General features: G+C 42.8%; 1 protein-coding gene across 2 annotated transcripts in view; it reads left to right on the forward strand.

The window, feature by feature from the left end:
* The first annotated feature begins 10,825 nt into the window (after positions 1 to 10,825).
* Positions 10,826 to 18,109, forward strand: part of LOC120311146 (protein FAM47E-like) — a 32,177-nt gene continuing 24,893 nt past the window's right edge. For both annotated transcript variants that reach the window (XM_039350323.1, XM_039350324.1), the window contains exons 1-2: positions 10,826 to 11,010; positions 16,812 to 17,197. In XM_039350323.1, the coding sequence (XP_039206257.1) occupies positions 16,829 to 17,197 (369 nt within the window). In that variant the 5' untranslated portion in view covers positions 10,826 to 11,010; positions 16,812 to 16,828. The remainder of the gene's footprint in view (positions 11,011 to 16,811; positions 17,198 to 18,109) is intronic.

Below are 18,109 nucleotides of genomic sequence, written 5' to 3' on the forward strand. Positions count from 1 at the left end.
GGCTTAATGTTGTTAACTTATTCTGCGTCAAAACGAGTCGGAAATCAATGCTTTTCTTTTTCTTTTCTCTTTTCCTACACATTTCTGCCTTTTCTCCTTTCCCTCCTTTAACTTCCCATTATCTTCATTTTTCTTTGTGTTTTTGTAGTATATATTTTGATGCACTAAAATATTTGAATCCTAATAAAAGGTTTTACAGGTAAATATATAAAGGCCAGCCATCATTGCAAAAGTCCATCTTTATTGCTTTCTGATGCAGTCATAATAAACTAAGAATATTTTAAAACAGTTACAGAGCAGTTGAACAATCCCTTAAATCCAGCGTCCCCGATTCACACACCTGTCTCTTCACACAATATAATGTCAACCTGAGAGTTGGAAATGTTTTATTTTGAAACATTGCCCACTACGTAGCTAATTTGTTTGCTGTTAGGGAGTTGTTGGCTTGATTTCATTTGAAGAACATGTTCCTATCTTAAAGCCTAGCCTAGCAGAAGAAAGACTGGCTATGAGGCAGTCCTAGTAAACACACAGCAAGGAGATGCACACTAAGGTAGGTAACTACAGACAGAGAAATATACTCCTATGTTCAATGATACCCCCAGCACTTATGGGCCACCTGATCTTCATGTTCAGTTACTAGCATTCGGTTGGCACATTCTTCCCATCGCACAACCTTGCCTCTCTCCATCAAGACGAACTTCCAGTCAACGCTGGCATCAAATGGTAGACCCATAGAGTCTGATCAGAAGCCATCTTTGTCATACCTGAGGGGTATAATATGGCACCACTGGCCTAGACACTCGTGGTCACCTGTAATCGTGATCTGCTGGGCTTCCGACTGAGTGATGTAGTGGACACGGAAGACCACATGGACAGTCTGAGGCAAGGTGTCAAAAACTTGATGACCAAAAAAAAAAAAAAAAGGAAAAAAGTGATAAAGTACAGGTAGTCCTCAACTTACAACAGTTCGCTTAGTGACTGTTTGAAGTTACAATGGCACTGAAAAAAGTGCCCCCAAGCCACAGCCGAGCAAGACACCTGCCTGCCCACCCAGCGGCGCTCTTCCTCCTGTCCGAGGTTTCCATTGTTGTGAGCATTTCTGTTGAGGATTGGCAGCAGGGGTAGGGTGGGGGGTTTTTGGTTTTTATTCCCCTCCCCCCCGTCTGCTGGGTGGTTGCATCAGGTTTTGGTCACTTCACATGACCCTGGGACACTGTGACCGTCATAAATATGAATCAATTGCCACTAGGATATAATATAAATATGGATCAATGGTAGCAAGTATGGGAGCAAAATAACAAAATCACATTGGCGACAGCATATAAAGAAAACCTGTATAAGATGGTTAACAGATGGCATCTCCCTCCGTCCAGATTTGCCAAAATGTATAATGGATATTCAATCTATGTGTTGGAAATGTAAAAAAGAAAAGGGCACCTTTTTCATGTATGGTGGACATGTAGAGAAGCACAGGTGTACTGGTGTGTGGTCTGGGAATGGGCAATAGAAATAACTAGGCAAAACATTCTATACAAACCTAAGGCATTACTATTAGGAATACTAGAGAAAAATGTAAATAAAGAGGACACATATTTAATTATTCACGTGGTTACGGCGGCAAGGATACTATTTGCTCAAAAGTGGAAAGCAATGGAAGTACCGAGTGAGGAAGTACTAATAAAGAAAATTATGTATTGCGCGGAACTAGATAGGATAACTAAAATATTAAAAAATCAGGAAGAAACAGAATTTTATCAAATATGGAATAAATTTTATAGATGGAGGGGGAAAAATGGAGGTCACAAATAAAGAGATAAGTTAAGATAGAGACCAGAAATGTATAGTTTGTATATAGATATATTATATGTAATTAATGTACAATATGGACTGAGATGTCACTCAAAGACGATTTACCATGTTCAATGCTTTTAATCCCTTTTTTTCTTTGTACTCAGTAAAAACTTATTAAAAAAAATAAAATAAAAAATAAATATGAATCAATTGCCAAGCATCTGAATGTAAATCACAAGACCCTGGAGATGCTGCAACATTCCAGCTGATTGGCGCTTCTTCTGGGCTCAGCAGAAGCACCAGGATCAGTCTGCTTTCCAGCTGATTGGTGCTTCTTCAGGGCTCAGCAGAAGCACCAGGATCAGCGCCGAGCTCCAGCTGGATCCTGGCGCTGATTCTGGTGCTTCCGCTGAGCCCTGACAGCCTCCAGCCATCTCTCACCCAAGCTTGTCCGGTGCTGCCACCGGTTCAGCTCATTCCTCTCCCCTGATACCATTTTTTCTAGGATGGTTGCGTACCACCTGCCAGGTGCCAACCCCCTGCTCAAGCTACATTAAGACTTGTGGACTTCAACTCCCAGAATTCCTCAGCCAGCCATGAAGCAAACTCATGCTGGCTGAAGAATTCTGGGAATTGAAGTCCATAAGTTTTAAAGTAGTCAAGGTTGGAGATCCTTGGTATTGGGTCTCCTGCTTGAGCAGGGGGTTGGATTAGAAGACCTCCAAGTTTCCTTCTGTTGTTCTGTTATGTAGTTTCTTGTCCTTGTAGCATAACAGGATGTGACTAATGGCTTCACCTTTTCTCCTTCCCACTTGCCTCCTTTGGGACAGAAGTCAATTTCACAACATTCTAGGTCAGTGGTTCTCAACCTGTGGGTCAGGACCCCATTTGGGGTCGAACGACCATTTCACGGGGGTTGCCAAACAATGCAGTCCGCCATTTTTCCCTCCTTTTCCTTACCTGTGCTACTCCCTTTTATTCTATTGGCTTTTGAAAGCCAATAGAATAGACTCTCTTGAATAGAGTCTAATTCTATTGGCTTTCAAAAGCCCATAGGAATTGTCCAGGCTGTCTCTGCCCTGCTGAGCCCGCCAAAAGTCCCATTCTGCAAACGGTGCTGCACCAGTTGAGTAGTCCTCGACTTACGACTGGTTGAGTAGTCCTCGACTTACGACCGGTTGGGGGATCGCAGCATTAAAAAAGTTGAGAACCACTGTTCTAGGTGCCTTGCCTCCCCTCTCCTTTATTTCCATTTTCCACAGTCCAAAACATTTTCCACAATCCAAAACCAAGACATGATAGCAGTATTCCAGTATTTGAGAGGCTGCCACAAGGAGGAGGGGGGTCAACTTATTTTCCAAAGCACCAGAAGGCAGGACAAGAAACAATGGATGGAAACTAATCAAGGAGAGAAGCAACTTGGAATTAAGGAGAAACTTCCTAATAGTGAGGACAATTAACCAGTGGAACACCTTGCCTTCAGGCCTTGTGGGTGCTCCATCACTGGAGGTTTTTAAGAAGAGATTGGATAGCCACTTGTCTGAAAAGATATAGGTTCTCCTGCTTGAGCAGGGGGCTGGACTAGAAGACCTTCAAGGCCCCTTCCAGCTCTATTCTGATTCTTATTCATCAGAGACCAATTCTGGATCTTCTGCTGTGTGACACTCTCAATGTCTGAAGCCTTCTCTTTTCATGGGGACCTATGACCAGCTACTTCAATCTCTCTTCATTGATCCCCTGATCCTCTCCACTACTTTTCCAGCTTATTTGAAACTTTTGTTAAAGACAATTATGACAAATTAATGGATCAGATTAAAACAGACTTGGACACCTGGACAAATCTCCAGCTTTCTTTCATGGGTAGAATTGCCGTAATTAAAATGAACATATTACCTAAAATATTATTCCTGTTTCAATGTATACCAATTACATTAGAAAAGGAATTTTTTCGAAATTTCAACCAAACCATACTTAAATTCATTTGGCAAGGGAAAAAACCAAGGATTAAATTAAAATTATTACAGGATGCTAAGGAAAGGGGGGGGGGGTTTCGGCCTCCCCGATCTGGAAAAATACTATCAATCTACAATTCTATTGTGGGTGTGGGATTGGATTCGACTGGAAAATCGGAGATTATTAGAACTGGAAGGTCATGACATGCAGACTGGATGGCATGCCATGTTATGGGATGAGAAGCATAAAGTTCACCAGTACTTCCAGAGGCACTATATCAGACGGGCGCTAATAGGTGTATGGATCAAAATCCGACGACAGAACTATAGGTGTTGTGTCCTGAGCCTGCAAAGGCAGGCTCGGGACGTTGCAACGGTCCCGGGCAGTTGCAAGCTGCCCGGGACAAGACTGGCTGGTGCCGGCGCTCACGCGCATGCGCGAGGCGCGCAGCACGCCAGAATGTTGCCTTTTGGCCCGGGGAATGCTTTTAAGAGAAGCTGAGAAGCTTGCGTGCCTCAGAGTTGTAACGGGGCTACAGAACAACAATAAAGAGGCTCCTGAAACTACGAGATGCTCCGTGACTTATTGCCATTAACTGAGGACTCAACAATAGGCAAGTCCCCAATTGGATCTCAACACTAAAAATGTACATACATCCAAGGTTCATTCAGTTGGGGAAAGTAATAACCTATAAAAACATACTAGACAAGAGAGGAGAATTAAAACCGAGGAAGAATCTCCAAGATGCAGGGATAGAATTAGAATGGTGGGCATACCTCCAACTACAAGCAAGATATAGGCAAGATAAAAAAGAGTGGGGTATAAAGATAAAACCGACAGAACTAGATAAAATTTTATTAGGTCCCGAGGATAAAATGATTAAAAAAAATATATCATTTTCTTTTAGATCAGACAATGTATGAAGAACAGGTTAAGGAGACCATGTTAATTTGGAGTAGGGATTTTGGTTTCAGTATCGACCTACATATTTGGCAAGAACTGTGGGAAAGGAATAGGAAAATCACCTTAGCTACCTCATATAAGGAAAATCTTTACAAGATGTTTTATAGATGGCATTTCCCACCCGTAAGGCTAGCCAAAATGGATTCAAACATCTCACCCCTATGCTGGAAATGTAAAACAGCAATAGGATCATACTACCATATGTGGTGGGAATGCCCAAAGACTCGTGAGTATTGCAACAGGACACAAAACTGGTTGAGGGATATATTAACACTGGATTTAGAGTTAAAACCTGAACTTTTCTTGTTGGGAATAACAACAGAAAAATACGGCAAGGGAACAATCTACCTGCTGCTACACATCCTGACTGCAGCTAGGCTTGCTTTTGCGCAAAAATGGGAGAGCAAGGAAATTCCCACAGAGGAAGAGTTAATACATAAAATATTAGCATGTGCAGAAATGGACAAGCTCACAATGATATTAAAGGACAAATGTGGATCAGTTTATTATGAAACCTGGGATAAATTTTACCGCTGGAGGAATTCGAAGAGGATGGTTGGGATTAAAGATGAATGTTAAGATAGAAATATATGTTATTTTAGAATAAGTATTGTATTTAAAACTTAGATGTATATGTAGAGATGAATAATTGATTGTAAAAAGTGGAATAATCTGATAAAAATGTATATTCTGGAATGTCACGTTAAATCCAATGTTCGTTTGTTTTTAACTGTATTATAAATAAAATTTGTATATATATATAAAAAAAGAACAGCCTCCCAAACAGATTAGTATCTGATCAGTTGGGTGTCATCTTTGCTTCCTTGGATGGCCTCCAAGACCGAGACATTGCGAAAGCAGATGTTACAGCAAACCAGAAGCTGATCGAAAATAATTACAGGGAAGCAACAGTTATAGGAAAGTGCACCCACACAAAAATTCCACTATGACAAAATTGTCATTGTCAAATTCGGAAGGAAGGAAAAGAATGAAGAACATCACAGGAAGTATAATTCCTTGTTGTCATTGTCCTCCTCCTCTTCCTCCTCCTCCTCCTCCTCCCCTCCTCCTCCACATATATTTATTTGTCACAAATTAATATTTGGAGGGGACAGATAAGAGTGAAACCCCTGGGCCTCACTTCAGGATCCACAACTTTTGTGATTATGCCTGTGTTAACATTCAGATGCTTATAGGCTGTTGGACCCATAATCCAGGATATTGAAGATGGAGGAAAGCAGATGACCTGCCCAGGTGAATCTCAGCCCTGATTACATCATCCACGACATCTATTTATTTATTTGTAGACCACCTTTATTATAATTACAAACAACTCAAGGCAATGAACATATCCAACACACCTTCCTCCTTCCGTTATATATTCAAGATGGACAATATTTAATATTTATTTGCTACATATATGTAGGGATGTGGGTCTATACATATGTTGTTCATAGTATGTTTAGGTGTGTGTCATGTATGTGTTTCACTTTGAGAGCGGGCAACTAAATTTCATTTTTGATGTGTGCCATTGTGCCCACAGTATAAAAATGACAATAAAGGTTATCTTATCTCATCTCATCTCATCTCATCTTATCTTACCTTTGTTCTCCTATTTTCCCCACAACAACAACAACCATTAAGATGAGTTAGGCTAGGAGAGAGTGACTGGACAAACTCGCCGAACTGGCTTTCATGCCTAAGACTAGAACTCACAGTCTCCTGGTGATTGGCCAAAGTCACCCAGCTGGCTTCCATATCTAAGGCAAGACTAGAACTCCCTGCCTCTCTGTTTTTAGCCTGGTGCCTAGGAATAACTACTAGACCAGGGGTAGGCAACCTTGGCTCTTTTATGACTTGTGGACTTCAACTCCCAGAATTCCTGAGCCAGCTTGGCTCAGCTTAGAAACTCTCCCTTTCCCCTCAGCATGGCTGGCTCAGGAATTCTGGGAGTTGCTAATAGATGAGGAGAAACACTCCTTCAAACAAAGAAGAGCTGAAATGTTCCAACATCTCAGGGGTGGCCCCAAAGAAGAGGGAGTCAATCTATTCTCCAAAGCGCCTGAAGGCAGGACAAGAAACAACTGAGGGAAACTAATCAAGGAAAGAAGCAACCTAGAACTAAGGAGAAATTTCCTGACAGTGGGAACAATTAATCAGTGGAACAACCTGCCTCCTGAAGCTGTGAATGCTCCAACACTGGAAGTTTTTAAGAAGAGACTGGACAGCCATTTGTCTCAAATGGTATTTGGCTTCCTGCCTGAGCAGGGGGTTGGACTAGAAGACCTCCAATGTCCCTTCCAACTCTGTTATTCTTAAAGAAGACCTGACAGTCTTGTTATCTGAAGAGGTATCTGCTCCTATAGTCCTCTGCCTGTCCTGTTCCTTGGGGATTGCTATCTGATAGGCTTCAGAAGGAGTTTTTTTCATAGGTAACCTCCATACATTGGGACACTTTTCCACAGAGACTGAATCAGCCCAGTCTCATTTGGCTTTTGGGAAAGCTGTTAAAATCTCCTTGTTCCATCTGGTACATAAGGGGAAACTTTAATTGATGGTTAATTGATGAACAGATTGGGTTTGTCTTTTTTTTTCTTTTTGTCTGTTGGTTTTTTAATGTATTTTTTGCAGGGTTACCTGGAGAAGCTTGCTGATTCATTTATTTCCTATTTGTTTGTTTATCTATTTGTTTTTTCCCAACTCTGGATCCTCAACACCTGTAACAATCTCATCATGATTAAAATTAAAGTTAAAAAAGGTTTAGGGTTAGGGTGTGGAAACCCTACCAAAATGCAAAATGCAAAAATTTCTTTAGCATGTGGAAAATTATATGCGTGTGTGTGTGTGTGTGTGTGTGTGTGTGTGTGTGTGTGTTCCCTCAAAGCCAGCAGAGCAAATTCTAGCAATGCTAGTGTGAAAGAGGAAGGAAGTAATCTAAAACATTGTTTCTGATTTTTCCCATGTGAGTAATTCTGCCAAGAAAGTTTTGGAGAATCAGTCCTGGAAATGAAACAAAAAGTATTTTTTTGGCTGGGAGAATAGAAATGGGGAATAATTGTAGGAACGTATGGTTTTTATGAAAAATGCCAGTTGTTTACTTGTTTGTCTGCTTACAAATCATGTTTTGCTAAGTGGAGAAAAGAGGATACATTCAGTCCAAATAATTTATAGCTTTGGAAGGAAATTTTTCTTGTTTTACTAAAGTTCGTTTTTCTGGCCCTGGGGAAAAAACAAACAAACACTACATCTGGTCCAGAGTTCAACACCCCACAGCTGCTTTGGACGAATCCCTAGTAAAGGAATGCAACTTTATTTTAGAGAAAACATTTGTGCTAATTTATTCACAAATGTAAGTAGATTGTGTAACAGTTATACCATTGAGTAGAACTCTTCGAGTCATTTGCTTGCCAAGCCTTGCGAAATGCCATGTGGGGTACATTTTGAGGGTCCACAGACATGTCCTTCTCAAAATACCTCTACACCACAGACACTGTGGTCTTTGCGGTTAATCATGAACTTCAATATGATACAATCTCTAGGAAGACATAGGCTGGGGATTTTCCAGAAACCTCCACCAAGTTCTACTAAATGGTAGCGATATTAGAAGTTGAAACTCAGGGTTTTTCCATAAGGTTTCATTAACCCCTTTCAGGCCTGTTGGGGGATGTTCTGGTGTTCTCCATAGTTTCTGGTCAATTGTCTCCAAAAGTGATGGAGTATGAACTGTATTGTGATTATGGAATTATGTAGGCCCAGATTAAGAGTTGTTCACTCCCCAGGTCAAATACCCGATGTTAGTAAAGAACTGCCATCTCTTCTATCAACAGAAGAGAATATTTGTACCCAAGGTTGAACTACGGGGTCCTTGGTATTCTCTGACCTTCTTGCAGACGTTTCATTGCCCATCAGTGCTAGAAGAGAGTGGAATTTGTGGAGTGGAGGAGAAGAAGGAGGAAGAGGACTGTGGAATCCTTGGTGCTCTCTGAGTTTGATGGTTTTCTTGCAGACATTTCATTGCCCAACTAGGTAACATCATCAGTGCTAGAAGAGAGTGGGGTTTGTGGAGTGGAGGAGGAGGAGGAGGAGGACAACGACGACGATGACAACTATGGAGTCCTTGGTGCTCTCTGAGCTTGATGGTTTTCTTGCAGACTTTTCATTGCCCAACTAGGTAATATCATCAGTGCTAGACGAGAGTGGGATTTGTGGAGTGAAGGAGGAGGAGGAGGACTGTGGAGTCCTTGGTGCTCTCTGAGCTTGGTGGTTTTCTTGCAGACATTTCATTGCCCAACTAGGTAACATCATCAGAAGAAGTGGGGTTTATTCTCTGTTTATATATAAGTCTATAACACTGTTGGTACCAACACTCACAAGACAAGCCACTGCATATAAACAGAAAGCCAACCCCCCACTCCCTTCTAGCACTGATGATGTTACTTAGTTTGGTAATGAAATGTCTGCAAGAAAACAACCAAGCTCAGAGAGCACCAAGGACCTCACAGTTCTTCTATCTTTAGTACCTGAAGATGATCAGAGAGCGGTTGTTTTCAGATTAGGGTGAAGGTGGACTTGATGATGGAATCTGGACATTTTTAACTCCTTTTCCAGCACCATCCAAATATTTTGGAAGTGGAGTTCCCAAACGTCTCAGTCAGCATCACCCATAAATGAAAGGTGCAAGTTCCAACTGAATCAAAAGCCTCTTGTTCCATGAGAAAAGTCTGAAAAAAAGACCCCAATGCATTTGCAGCCTGTGCAGATATTCAATTACTGGGAAGACCTTGGTTTAATCAAGCTGGTGCACACTTCATGATAAGCCCTAACCGAGCCTGGCAGACAGGTAGCAGAGTTCACATTGATTAAGAATTGCAAGCTTTGGCACGACAAGAGAAGGAAGGTTGTCTGGACTTGTCCAACCGAATTTCCTTGGTTGCAATCAGCTTTTGCTGGCAGAAAACCTTGTTTTGAGAGCCAGAAAAAAAAACCCTCATCTTTAGGGAGAGGACCTGCCTTGGATCTTGAGAGATGTACTGGCCAGTAGCTGGGTTCAATGATTTCTGAGGTCATCTGAACTCTACAATTCTTTGATTTTAGGATGCATGGACGCCAGCATTGCCTGACTGTCCTAGTGCTTATACTAACGGAATAACAGAATAACAGAGTTGGAACGGATCTTGGAGGTCTTCTAGTCCAACCTCCTGCTCAAGCAGGAAAGCATACTATTTCAGACAAATGGTTGTCCAATCCTTTGTTGAACACCTCTAGTGATGAAGCACCCACAACTTCTGGAGGCAGGTTGTTACACTGATTAATTGTTCTCACTGTCAGGAAGTTTCTCCTTAGTTCTAGGTTGCTTCTCTCCTTGACTAGTTTCCATCCATTGTTTTTTATCCTGCTTTCAGGTGCTTTGGAGAAGAGCTTGACTCTCTCTTCTTTGTAGCAGCCCCTGAGATACTGGAACACTGCTATCATGCCACCCCTCGTCCTTCTCTTCATCAAACTAGACCAGGGGTAGGCAACCTTGGCTCTTTTATGACTCGTGGACTTCAACTCCCAGAATTCCAGAGCCAGCATGGCTCAGCTTGGAAACCTCTCCCTTTCCCCTCAGCATGGCTGGCTCAGGAATTCTGGAAGTTGAAGTCCACGAGTCATAAAAGAGCCAAGGATACCTATCTCTGGCCTAGGCCTAGGCCGCTTTATGACTTTTGGACTTCATCTCCCAGAATTCCTGAGCCAGCATGACTCAGCTTGGAAACCTCTCCCTTTCCCCTCAGCATGGCTGGCTCAGGAATTCTGGGAGTTGAAGTCCACGAGTCATAAAAGAGCCAAGGTTGCCTACCCCTGAACTAGACATACCCAATTCCTGCAACATTCCTTCATATTTTAGCCTCCAGTTACCTAAGCCAGCTCTAAACCACCATGGAGTGACACAAGCCAAATCCTCCTTCAAGTGCTGCATTAACCATACTCTCCTTGGCACCAACAATTTTCCCCCTCGCGGACAATTTTTCCTCAGAAGAAAAGGCCTGCGCGTGCTCTCATGCATAAATAGCTGGGCAGAGCTGGTTGTCAAAACAACCAATCCCAAACACACCAGATTCTCCCGGTGCGCCTCTGGAAACACAACCGCTTGTCTCCTCTCCTGCAGAGTTAAAGCCTGCTGCCAGGTGCAGACTCAGAAAGGTTGTGTGCTGCACACAACCCCAAGACAACATTTTCAAGCAATATTTGCAAAAAAATCTATTGTGCGTTGTTGATGTGGATGCAAATGCTGGATTACTCTGCTGCTTTTAGCTGCTGGTATGTTCTTTTCTTATTATACAGTATCTTCACTGAGAAAGGTCAAAGATGGTGGTTCTAAATATGTTTATCCAAGACTAAGGTCCAAGGTAATAATAATAATAGTAGTAATAATAATAATAATAATAAATAGAAAGACTGTGGCAAAAGCAAGCAAGGGTAGTACCAATAGTCATAGGCGCCTTGGGTGCAATCCCAAAACAACTGGAGCACCAGTTGAACACCATTGGCATTGACAAATTCGCTATTAGTCAATTGCAAAAGGCGGCCTTACTAGGAACTGCTTCCATCCTGCGACGATACCTGTAATACCATAAAACATCCACATCTGCCTATCCCAGGTCGTGGGTAAGGACTTGATAGGTAGACAAAATGCCAAATCCAGTCTGAACATCTGGCTGACTGTGCGATGATCCATAATAATAGTAATAATAAAGTTGGAAGGAACCTTGAAGGTTATCTAGTCCAACCCCCTGCTCAGGCAGGAAACCCTATACCAATGATGGCGAACCTTTTAAAGACCGAGTGCCCAAACTGCAACCCAAAACGCACTTATGTATAATCGGGTGGGCATGGCCCATTTGGTGGGTGTGGCCTATTGGGTGGGCGTGGCTGTGGTGGTAATGGCAGACTGGGTGGGACTAACATGTTCAATCAATCAATTCCAACTTTGCGAGATCTTTTTTTTCCCCACGAGAAGTTGAAATTGATTGATTGATTGACTGAACCTTTTTTTTTTTTTTTGCACACGGCAGCGGAGGCCTAAAGTGAAAAGGTTTTATAAAATCCAGCTGAAGGCCTAGGACTGGGGCAACAGTGCATGTGCCCACAGAGAGGGCTCTGCGTGCCACCTGTGGCATGCGTGCCGTAGGTTCGCCACCACGGCCCTATACCATTTGAGACAAATGGCTGTCAAGTCTCTTCTTAAAAACTTCCAGTGTTGGCGCATTCACCGCTTCTGGAGGCAGGTTGTTCCACTGGTTAATTGTTCTAACTGTCAGGAAGTTTCTCTTTAGTTCTAGGTTGCTTCTCTCCTTGATTAGTTTCCATCCATTGTTTCTTGTCCTGCCTTCAGGCGTTTTGGAAAATAGCTTAACCTCCTCTTCTTTGGGGCAGCCCCTGAGATATTGGAACTCTGCTATCATGTCCCCCCTCATCCTTCTCTTCATTAAATTACTAGACATTCCCAATTCCAGCCACCGTTATTTATGTTTTAGCCTCCAGTCCCCTTATAGAACTAATTAGATTTATGCTATAACCATCCTACAGTGGTATAAAGTGAGCCCTTAGTCCGTTAGCAGAGATGGCTAAATTGACTGCTTTGATAAAAGAAAATGATATAGGTACTTTTGTTTCTACTTGGAAACTGCTTCTGGACTTTGTGCTTGAGGTGGAAAAAAAATGATACTTTGATTTTGGACTTTATTGATCAGACTGATTTGTTGCAGTAGCACTGATGATGTTACCTAGTTGGGTCATGAAACGTCTGCAAGAAAACCAGCAAGCTCAGAGAGCACCAAGGAGCCGTCATTTCAGCCCTGAACTACAAATATTCTCCTTCATTGATATTGATTTGTTAGGCAACCTTGGCGCTTTTATGACTCGTGGACTTCAACTCCCAGAATTCCTGAGCCAGCCATGCTGAGGGGAAAGGGAGAGATTTCCAAGCTGAGCCATGCTAGCTCAGGAATTTTGGGAGTTGAAGTCCACAAGTCTTAAAGTCGACAAGTTTGAAGACCCCTGGTATAAAGCTTAAATTGTTTTTTTTTAACTACAGGTAGTCCTTGACTTACAACTATTTGTTTAGTGACAGTTCAAAGTTACGACGGCACTGAAAAAAGTAACATGACTGCTTTTCACCCTTACGACCGTTGCAGCATCCCCACGGTCACGTGATCAAAATTCAGACGCTTGGCAACTGATTCATATTTATGACCGTGGTAATGTCTCAGGGACATGGGATCACCTTTTGCGACCTAACCCATCCATGTTACTAACTTAACAACTACAGTGATTTGTTTAACAACTGTGGCAAGAGAGGTTGTAAAACGGGGACACTTAGCAACCCTCCTGCTTTGCAATAGAAATTTTGGGCTCAGCTGCGGTTGTAAGTTGAGGACTACCTGTACCCCTTAACGTGGGCTACATTACGTTCACAAGGGACACGAGAGACCCTCCCTTGAATGCTGTGGACATAATTTACTTGGACTTCAGTAAGGCATTTGATAAAGTAGATCACAACCTACTACTTGACAAGATAGAAAAATGTGGGGTAGACAGAACCACCACCAGATGGATCCGTAGCTGGCTGACCGGCCGTACTCAGCGAGTGGTCCTCAATGGAACTGCATCTATATGGAGGGAAGTGTGTAGTGGGGTGCCCCAGGGCTCTGTTCTGGGCCCATTACTCTTCAACATCTTCATCAACGATTTGGATGAAGGGATAGATGGGGAACTCATCAAATTTGCAGATGACACCAAGCTGGCAGGAATAGCCAACACTCCAGAAGACAGGCTTCAGGTACAGAAGGATCTGGACAGACTTGAACACTGGGCACTAACTAACAAAATGAAATTCAATGGTGAAAAAAGCAAGGTTATACATTTAGGCAAGAAAAACCAAATGCACAAGTACAGCATAGGTGGCACCATGCTCAATAGTAGTAACTGTGAGAGGGACCTCAGAGTCCTAGTAGACAATCACCTAAATATGAGCCAGCAGTGTGCTGCAGCTGCCAAAAGGCCAACACAGTGCTAGGCTGCATTAACAGAGGGATAGAATCAAGATCACGTGAAGTATTAATACCACTCTTTAATGCCTTGGTAAGGCCACACTTGGAATACTGCATCCAGTTTTGGTCACCACGATGTAAAAAAGATGTTGAGACTCTATAAAGAGTACAGAGAAGAGCAACAAAGATGATTAGGGGACTGGAGGCTAAAACATATAAGGAACGGTTGCTAGAATTGGGTATGTCTAGTTTAACGAAGAGAAGGACAAGGGGGGACATGATAGCAGTATTCCAATATCTCAGGGGCTGCCATAAAGAAGAGGAATTAAGCTATTTTCCAAAGCACCTGAAGGCAGGACAAGAAGCAATGGGTGGAAACTAATCAAGGAGAGAAGCAACCTAGAACTAAGGAGAAACTTCCTGACAGTGAGAACAATTAATCAGTGGAACAGCTTGCCTCCAGAAGCAGTAAATGCTCCAACACTGGAAGTTTTTAAGAAGAGACTTGACAGCCATTTGTCCGAAATGGTGTAGGGTTTCCTGCCCGAGCAGGGGGTTGGACTAGATGACCTCCAAGGTCCCTTCCAACTTTACTACTACTATTATTATTATAATCTCTGCCCACTGTTATGTAGAGCAGAAATCGGCTGCCGATGCTTAGAAAAAAAGTTCACCAGATATGGAACTGCCACTGGGCCAGCAGTTTTAAAAGAATCACAAGAACCAGCAAGAAGAGTTTCTGCCCCAAAATTCGGTGTATGTTGGGAGGGGGGCATGGGGGAGTATGCTGTTTTTTAATGAACATAACAGATTTTTTTTAAACATACATCCAGGGTTAAAAATGAGCATAAAAGTAGAACTGTAATGTTAGTAATATCAATATACATCTAATGAAAAGTTTAAATTTCATGAAAAGTTTAAATTCATGAAAACTTCCTCCTTCTCCTCGCCCCCTCCCCTCCTTCTCCTCGTTCTCCCCTCCTCCTCCCTTCCTCCTCCTCCTCCCTCTTTTCCCCTCCCCTCCTCCTCCTCCTCCTCCTCTTCCTCCTCCTCCACCTCCCCTCCTCCTCCTCCTCCTCGCAAACCCCTCCCTCTTCTAACACTGATGATGTTACCTGATTGGGTAATGAAACATCTTCAAGCTCAGAGAGCACCAAGGACCCCACAGTCCTCCTCCTCCTCCTCCTCCTCCTCTTCCTCCTCCTCCTCTTCCTCCTCTCTGCAAAGCCCACTCCCTTCTAGCACTGATGATGTTACTTAGTTGGGTCATGAAATGTCTGCAAGAAAACAATCAAGCTCAGAGAGCACCAAGGACCCCACAGTCCTCTTCCTCCTCCTCCCCCTCCTCCCCCTCCTCCTCCTCCTCCTCCTCCTTCCTCCTCCTCCTCCTCCTCCTCTCTGCACACCCCCTGCCTTCTAGCACTGATGATGTTACTTAGTTGGGTCGTGAAACGTCTGCAAGAAAACAATCAAGCTCAGAGAGCACCAAGGACCCCACAGTTCTCCTCCTCCTCTTTCTCTTCCCTCTTTCATGTTGTTACTCTGGTGTTACATCCACATTGTGGGAACCAGAATGAGTTTGACAGGAGTGAAAGAGGAATAAGAATCATACGGAAAAATTCCCTGAGATAATACTTTCATTTTTTTATGAGTAAAAAGCACATCCCACAACACACGTCGCCGTGATCTGTATTTATAACAATTCTGCTGCCACTGCTTAACAAAAACTTATAGCAAATTATTAAGGTGACCAACTTTTTTACAATGAAAAGGAGGACACAAATAAATTGAAGAAAAAAATAACGTAAATAAAAGAAACGCTTTATTCATTGCAACAATAATACAGACAACTTGCAGGTGCAAAGTTTGCTGGCCGGGTGTTTTGGCACGTTCAGCAGCAATTCCTATTGACTTTCGAAAGCCAATAGCGGGAGTAGCACAGCACAAGCAAAAGTTGAAAAAAAAACATTAAAAAAGGTGCCGGAATGCCGTTCTGAGCGTTCTATGAGGGGGGAAAAAAGCCCTGCAGATTAGTCTTCAAATATCGAAAAGGAGGACATGAAGGAGGACACTTTTTGAGGGAGGACAGAACTCACAAAAGGAGGACCGTCCTCCCTAAAGGAGGACGGTTGGTCACCTTAAAATTATAGCAATTGCATTTTTGTTGAATTCGTTTTTCAGAGGAAAAGACCGCTGCCAGACTTCCCATAACACCTGGAAGTCTGGAGAAAATCAATAAATAGAACGCGGTAGGAAAAGTAGCTGAATTTTAGGAATGACGTCTATGGGGACATTACATCAGAGAGTGCCCCAGCAATGCTATCCAAACAGCATTTTTTTCCTGTGACTGTCAGGATCCCCCAGAGGGAGCAGGGCTGTCCCCTTTTTTCTATCTCTGGGGTGTTTTGGTGGGGGCGAAGGCTTCAGGGAAAAAATGGCAACAATAATAATAATAATAACAACAACAACAACGTTGGATGGGACCTTAGAGGTCATCTAGTCCAACCCCCTGCTCAGGCAGGAAACCCTACACCATTTCGGACAAATGGCTGTCCAGTCTCTTCTTAAAGACTTCCAGTGTTGGAGCATTCACCGCTTCTGGAGGCAGGTTGTTCCACTGGTTAATTGTTCTCACTGTCAGGAAGTTTCTCCTTAGTTCTAGGTTGCTTCTCTCCTTGATTAGTTTCCTCCGTTGCTTCTTGTCCTGCCTTCAGGCGCTTTGGAGAATAGCTTGGCTCCCTCTTCTTTAGGGCAGCCCCTGAGATATTGGAAGACTGCTATCATGTCCCCCCTCGTCCTTCTCTTAACTAGACATTGCTCTCAGTCTGCTGTGCAAATCCCCTGGTGCTTTCAGGAGCTGCACCCTTCTGCTCCAGAGGCTGAAAACATCTGGCGTGAATAAATTGCAAGTATGAAATTAAGCCAAGAAGCTTTCCTCAACACAGATGTAAATTCAGTCATGGAGAACAGCTTTGCCTGCTTGGCGTGGGTGGCTCAGCCCACTCCAGCCATTGCGAGGTCAGCCAAACCAAGTCATAACCTCTAACAAGTGTGGCTATTTTTTTTCAGGTCAAGCTGGTGAAGGCATGCCTTTCCAGTTTTCCCAATGGCACGGCGGTCACAAATCCAGGTTCTCCACTTCCTTGAACAGTCAACACTGGAGGTTTCTGAAGAGCAATTTGGATTATTCCAGAGAGGACTTCCTTCCTGTAAATGAGGGTATCATCGCCCAGCCAGCGAGGAGACCTGACCCTCTTCTTCCCTCCGAGAAACCCAAGAATCTTCTCAGAGCATCCCAGAGATCCAGAAAGGTGCTAACTGAGCCACAGAGCTACACTTCGAAGCTCAGCCTGATGAGCCAAACCCGGAAGGACCAGGTTGCTCAAGTTGAGTATTGCCTCAGCCAACATCCCTTAGCACTCTACCCAAGTTTTCAAGAAAGCATCCCTGCAGAGGTGAGAACGTGCATTTCTGCCCATGTTTTCAATAGCAGCTGTAATAGTCACGTTTGACCACTGATGATGTTACCAAGTTTGGTAATGAAACATCTGCAATAAGACACCCAAGGTTAGACAGCACCAAGAACCCTACAGCCTTCCTCCTTCTCCTCCTCCTCTTCCTCTCCACAAACACTATTTGCTTCTAGTACTGATGATAGAATGGAATGGAATGGAATGGAATGGAACGGAACGGAACGGAACGGAACGGAACGGAACAGAATAGAATAGAATAGAATAGAATAGAATAGAATAGAATAGAATAGAACAGAACAGAACAGAATAGAATAGAATAGGAAATAATAAAATAGGAAATAATAGAATAGAATGGAATGGAATGGAATGGAACGGAACGGAACAGAACAGAATAGAATAGAATAGGAAATAATAAAATAGGAAATAATAGAAGGGAATGGAATGGAATAGAATAGAATAGAATAGAATAGAATAGAATAGAATAGAATAGAATAGAATAGAATAGAATAGAATAGAAAGGGATCTTGGAGATCTTCTAATTCAGGCAGGAAACGCTATATCATTTGAGACAAATGGTTGTCCAGTCTCTTCTTAAAAACTGTTGGAGCATTCACAACTTCTGGAGGCAAGTTGTTCCACTGATTAATTGTTCTAATTCTCAGGAAATTTTTCCTTATTTCTAGATTGGTTCTCTCCTTGACTAGTTTCCATCCATTGCTTCTTGTCCTGTCTTGAGGTGCTTTGGAGAATAGCTTGACTCCCTCTTCTGTGTGGCAACCCCTCAGATATTGGAACAATACAATCATGTCACCCCTAGTCCTTCTCTTCATGATGTTACATAGTTTGGTAATGAAATGTTTGCATGAAACCAACCAAGGACCCCTCATTTCAACT

Source organism: Crotalus tigris, unplaced genomic scaffold (genome assembly GCF_016545835.1).
Source record: "Crotalus tigris isolate CLP2741 ecotype Arizona unplaced genomic scaffold, ASM1654583v1 scf7180000018322.853269, whole genome shotgun sequence".
In the NCBI taxonomy this organism is placed as follows: Eukaryota; Metazoa; Chordata; class Lepidosauria; order Squamata; family Viperidae; genus Crotalus; species Crotalus tigris.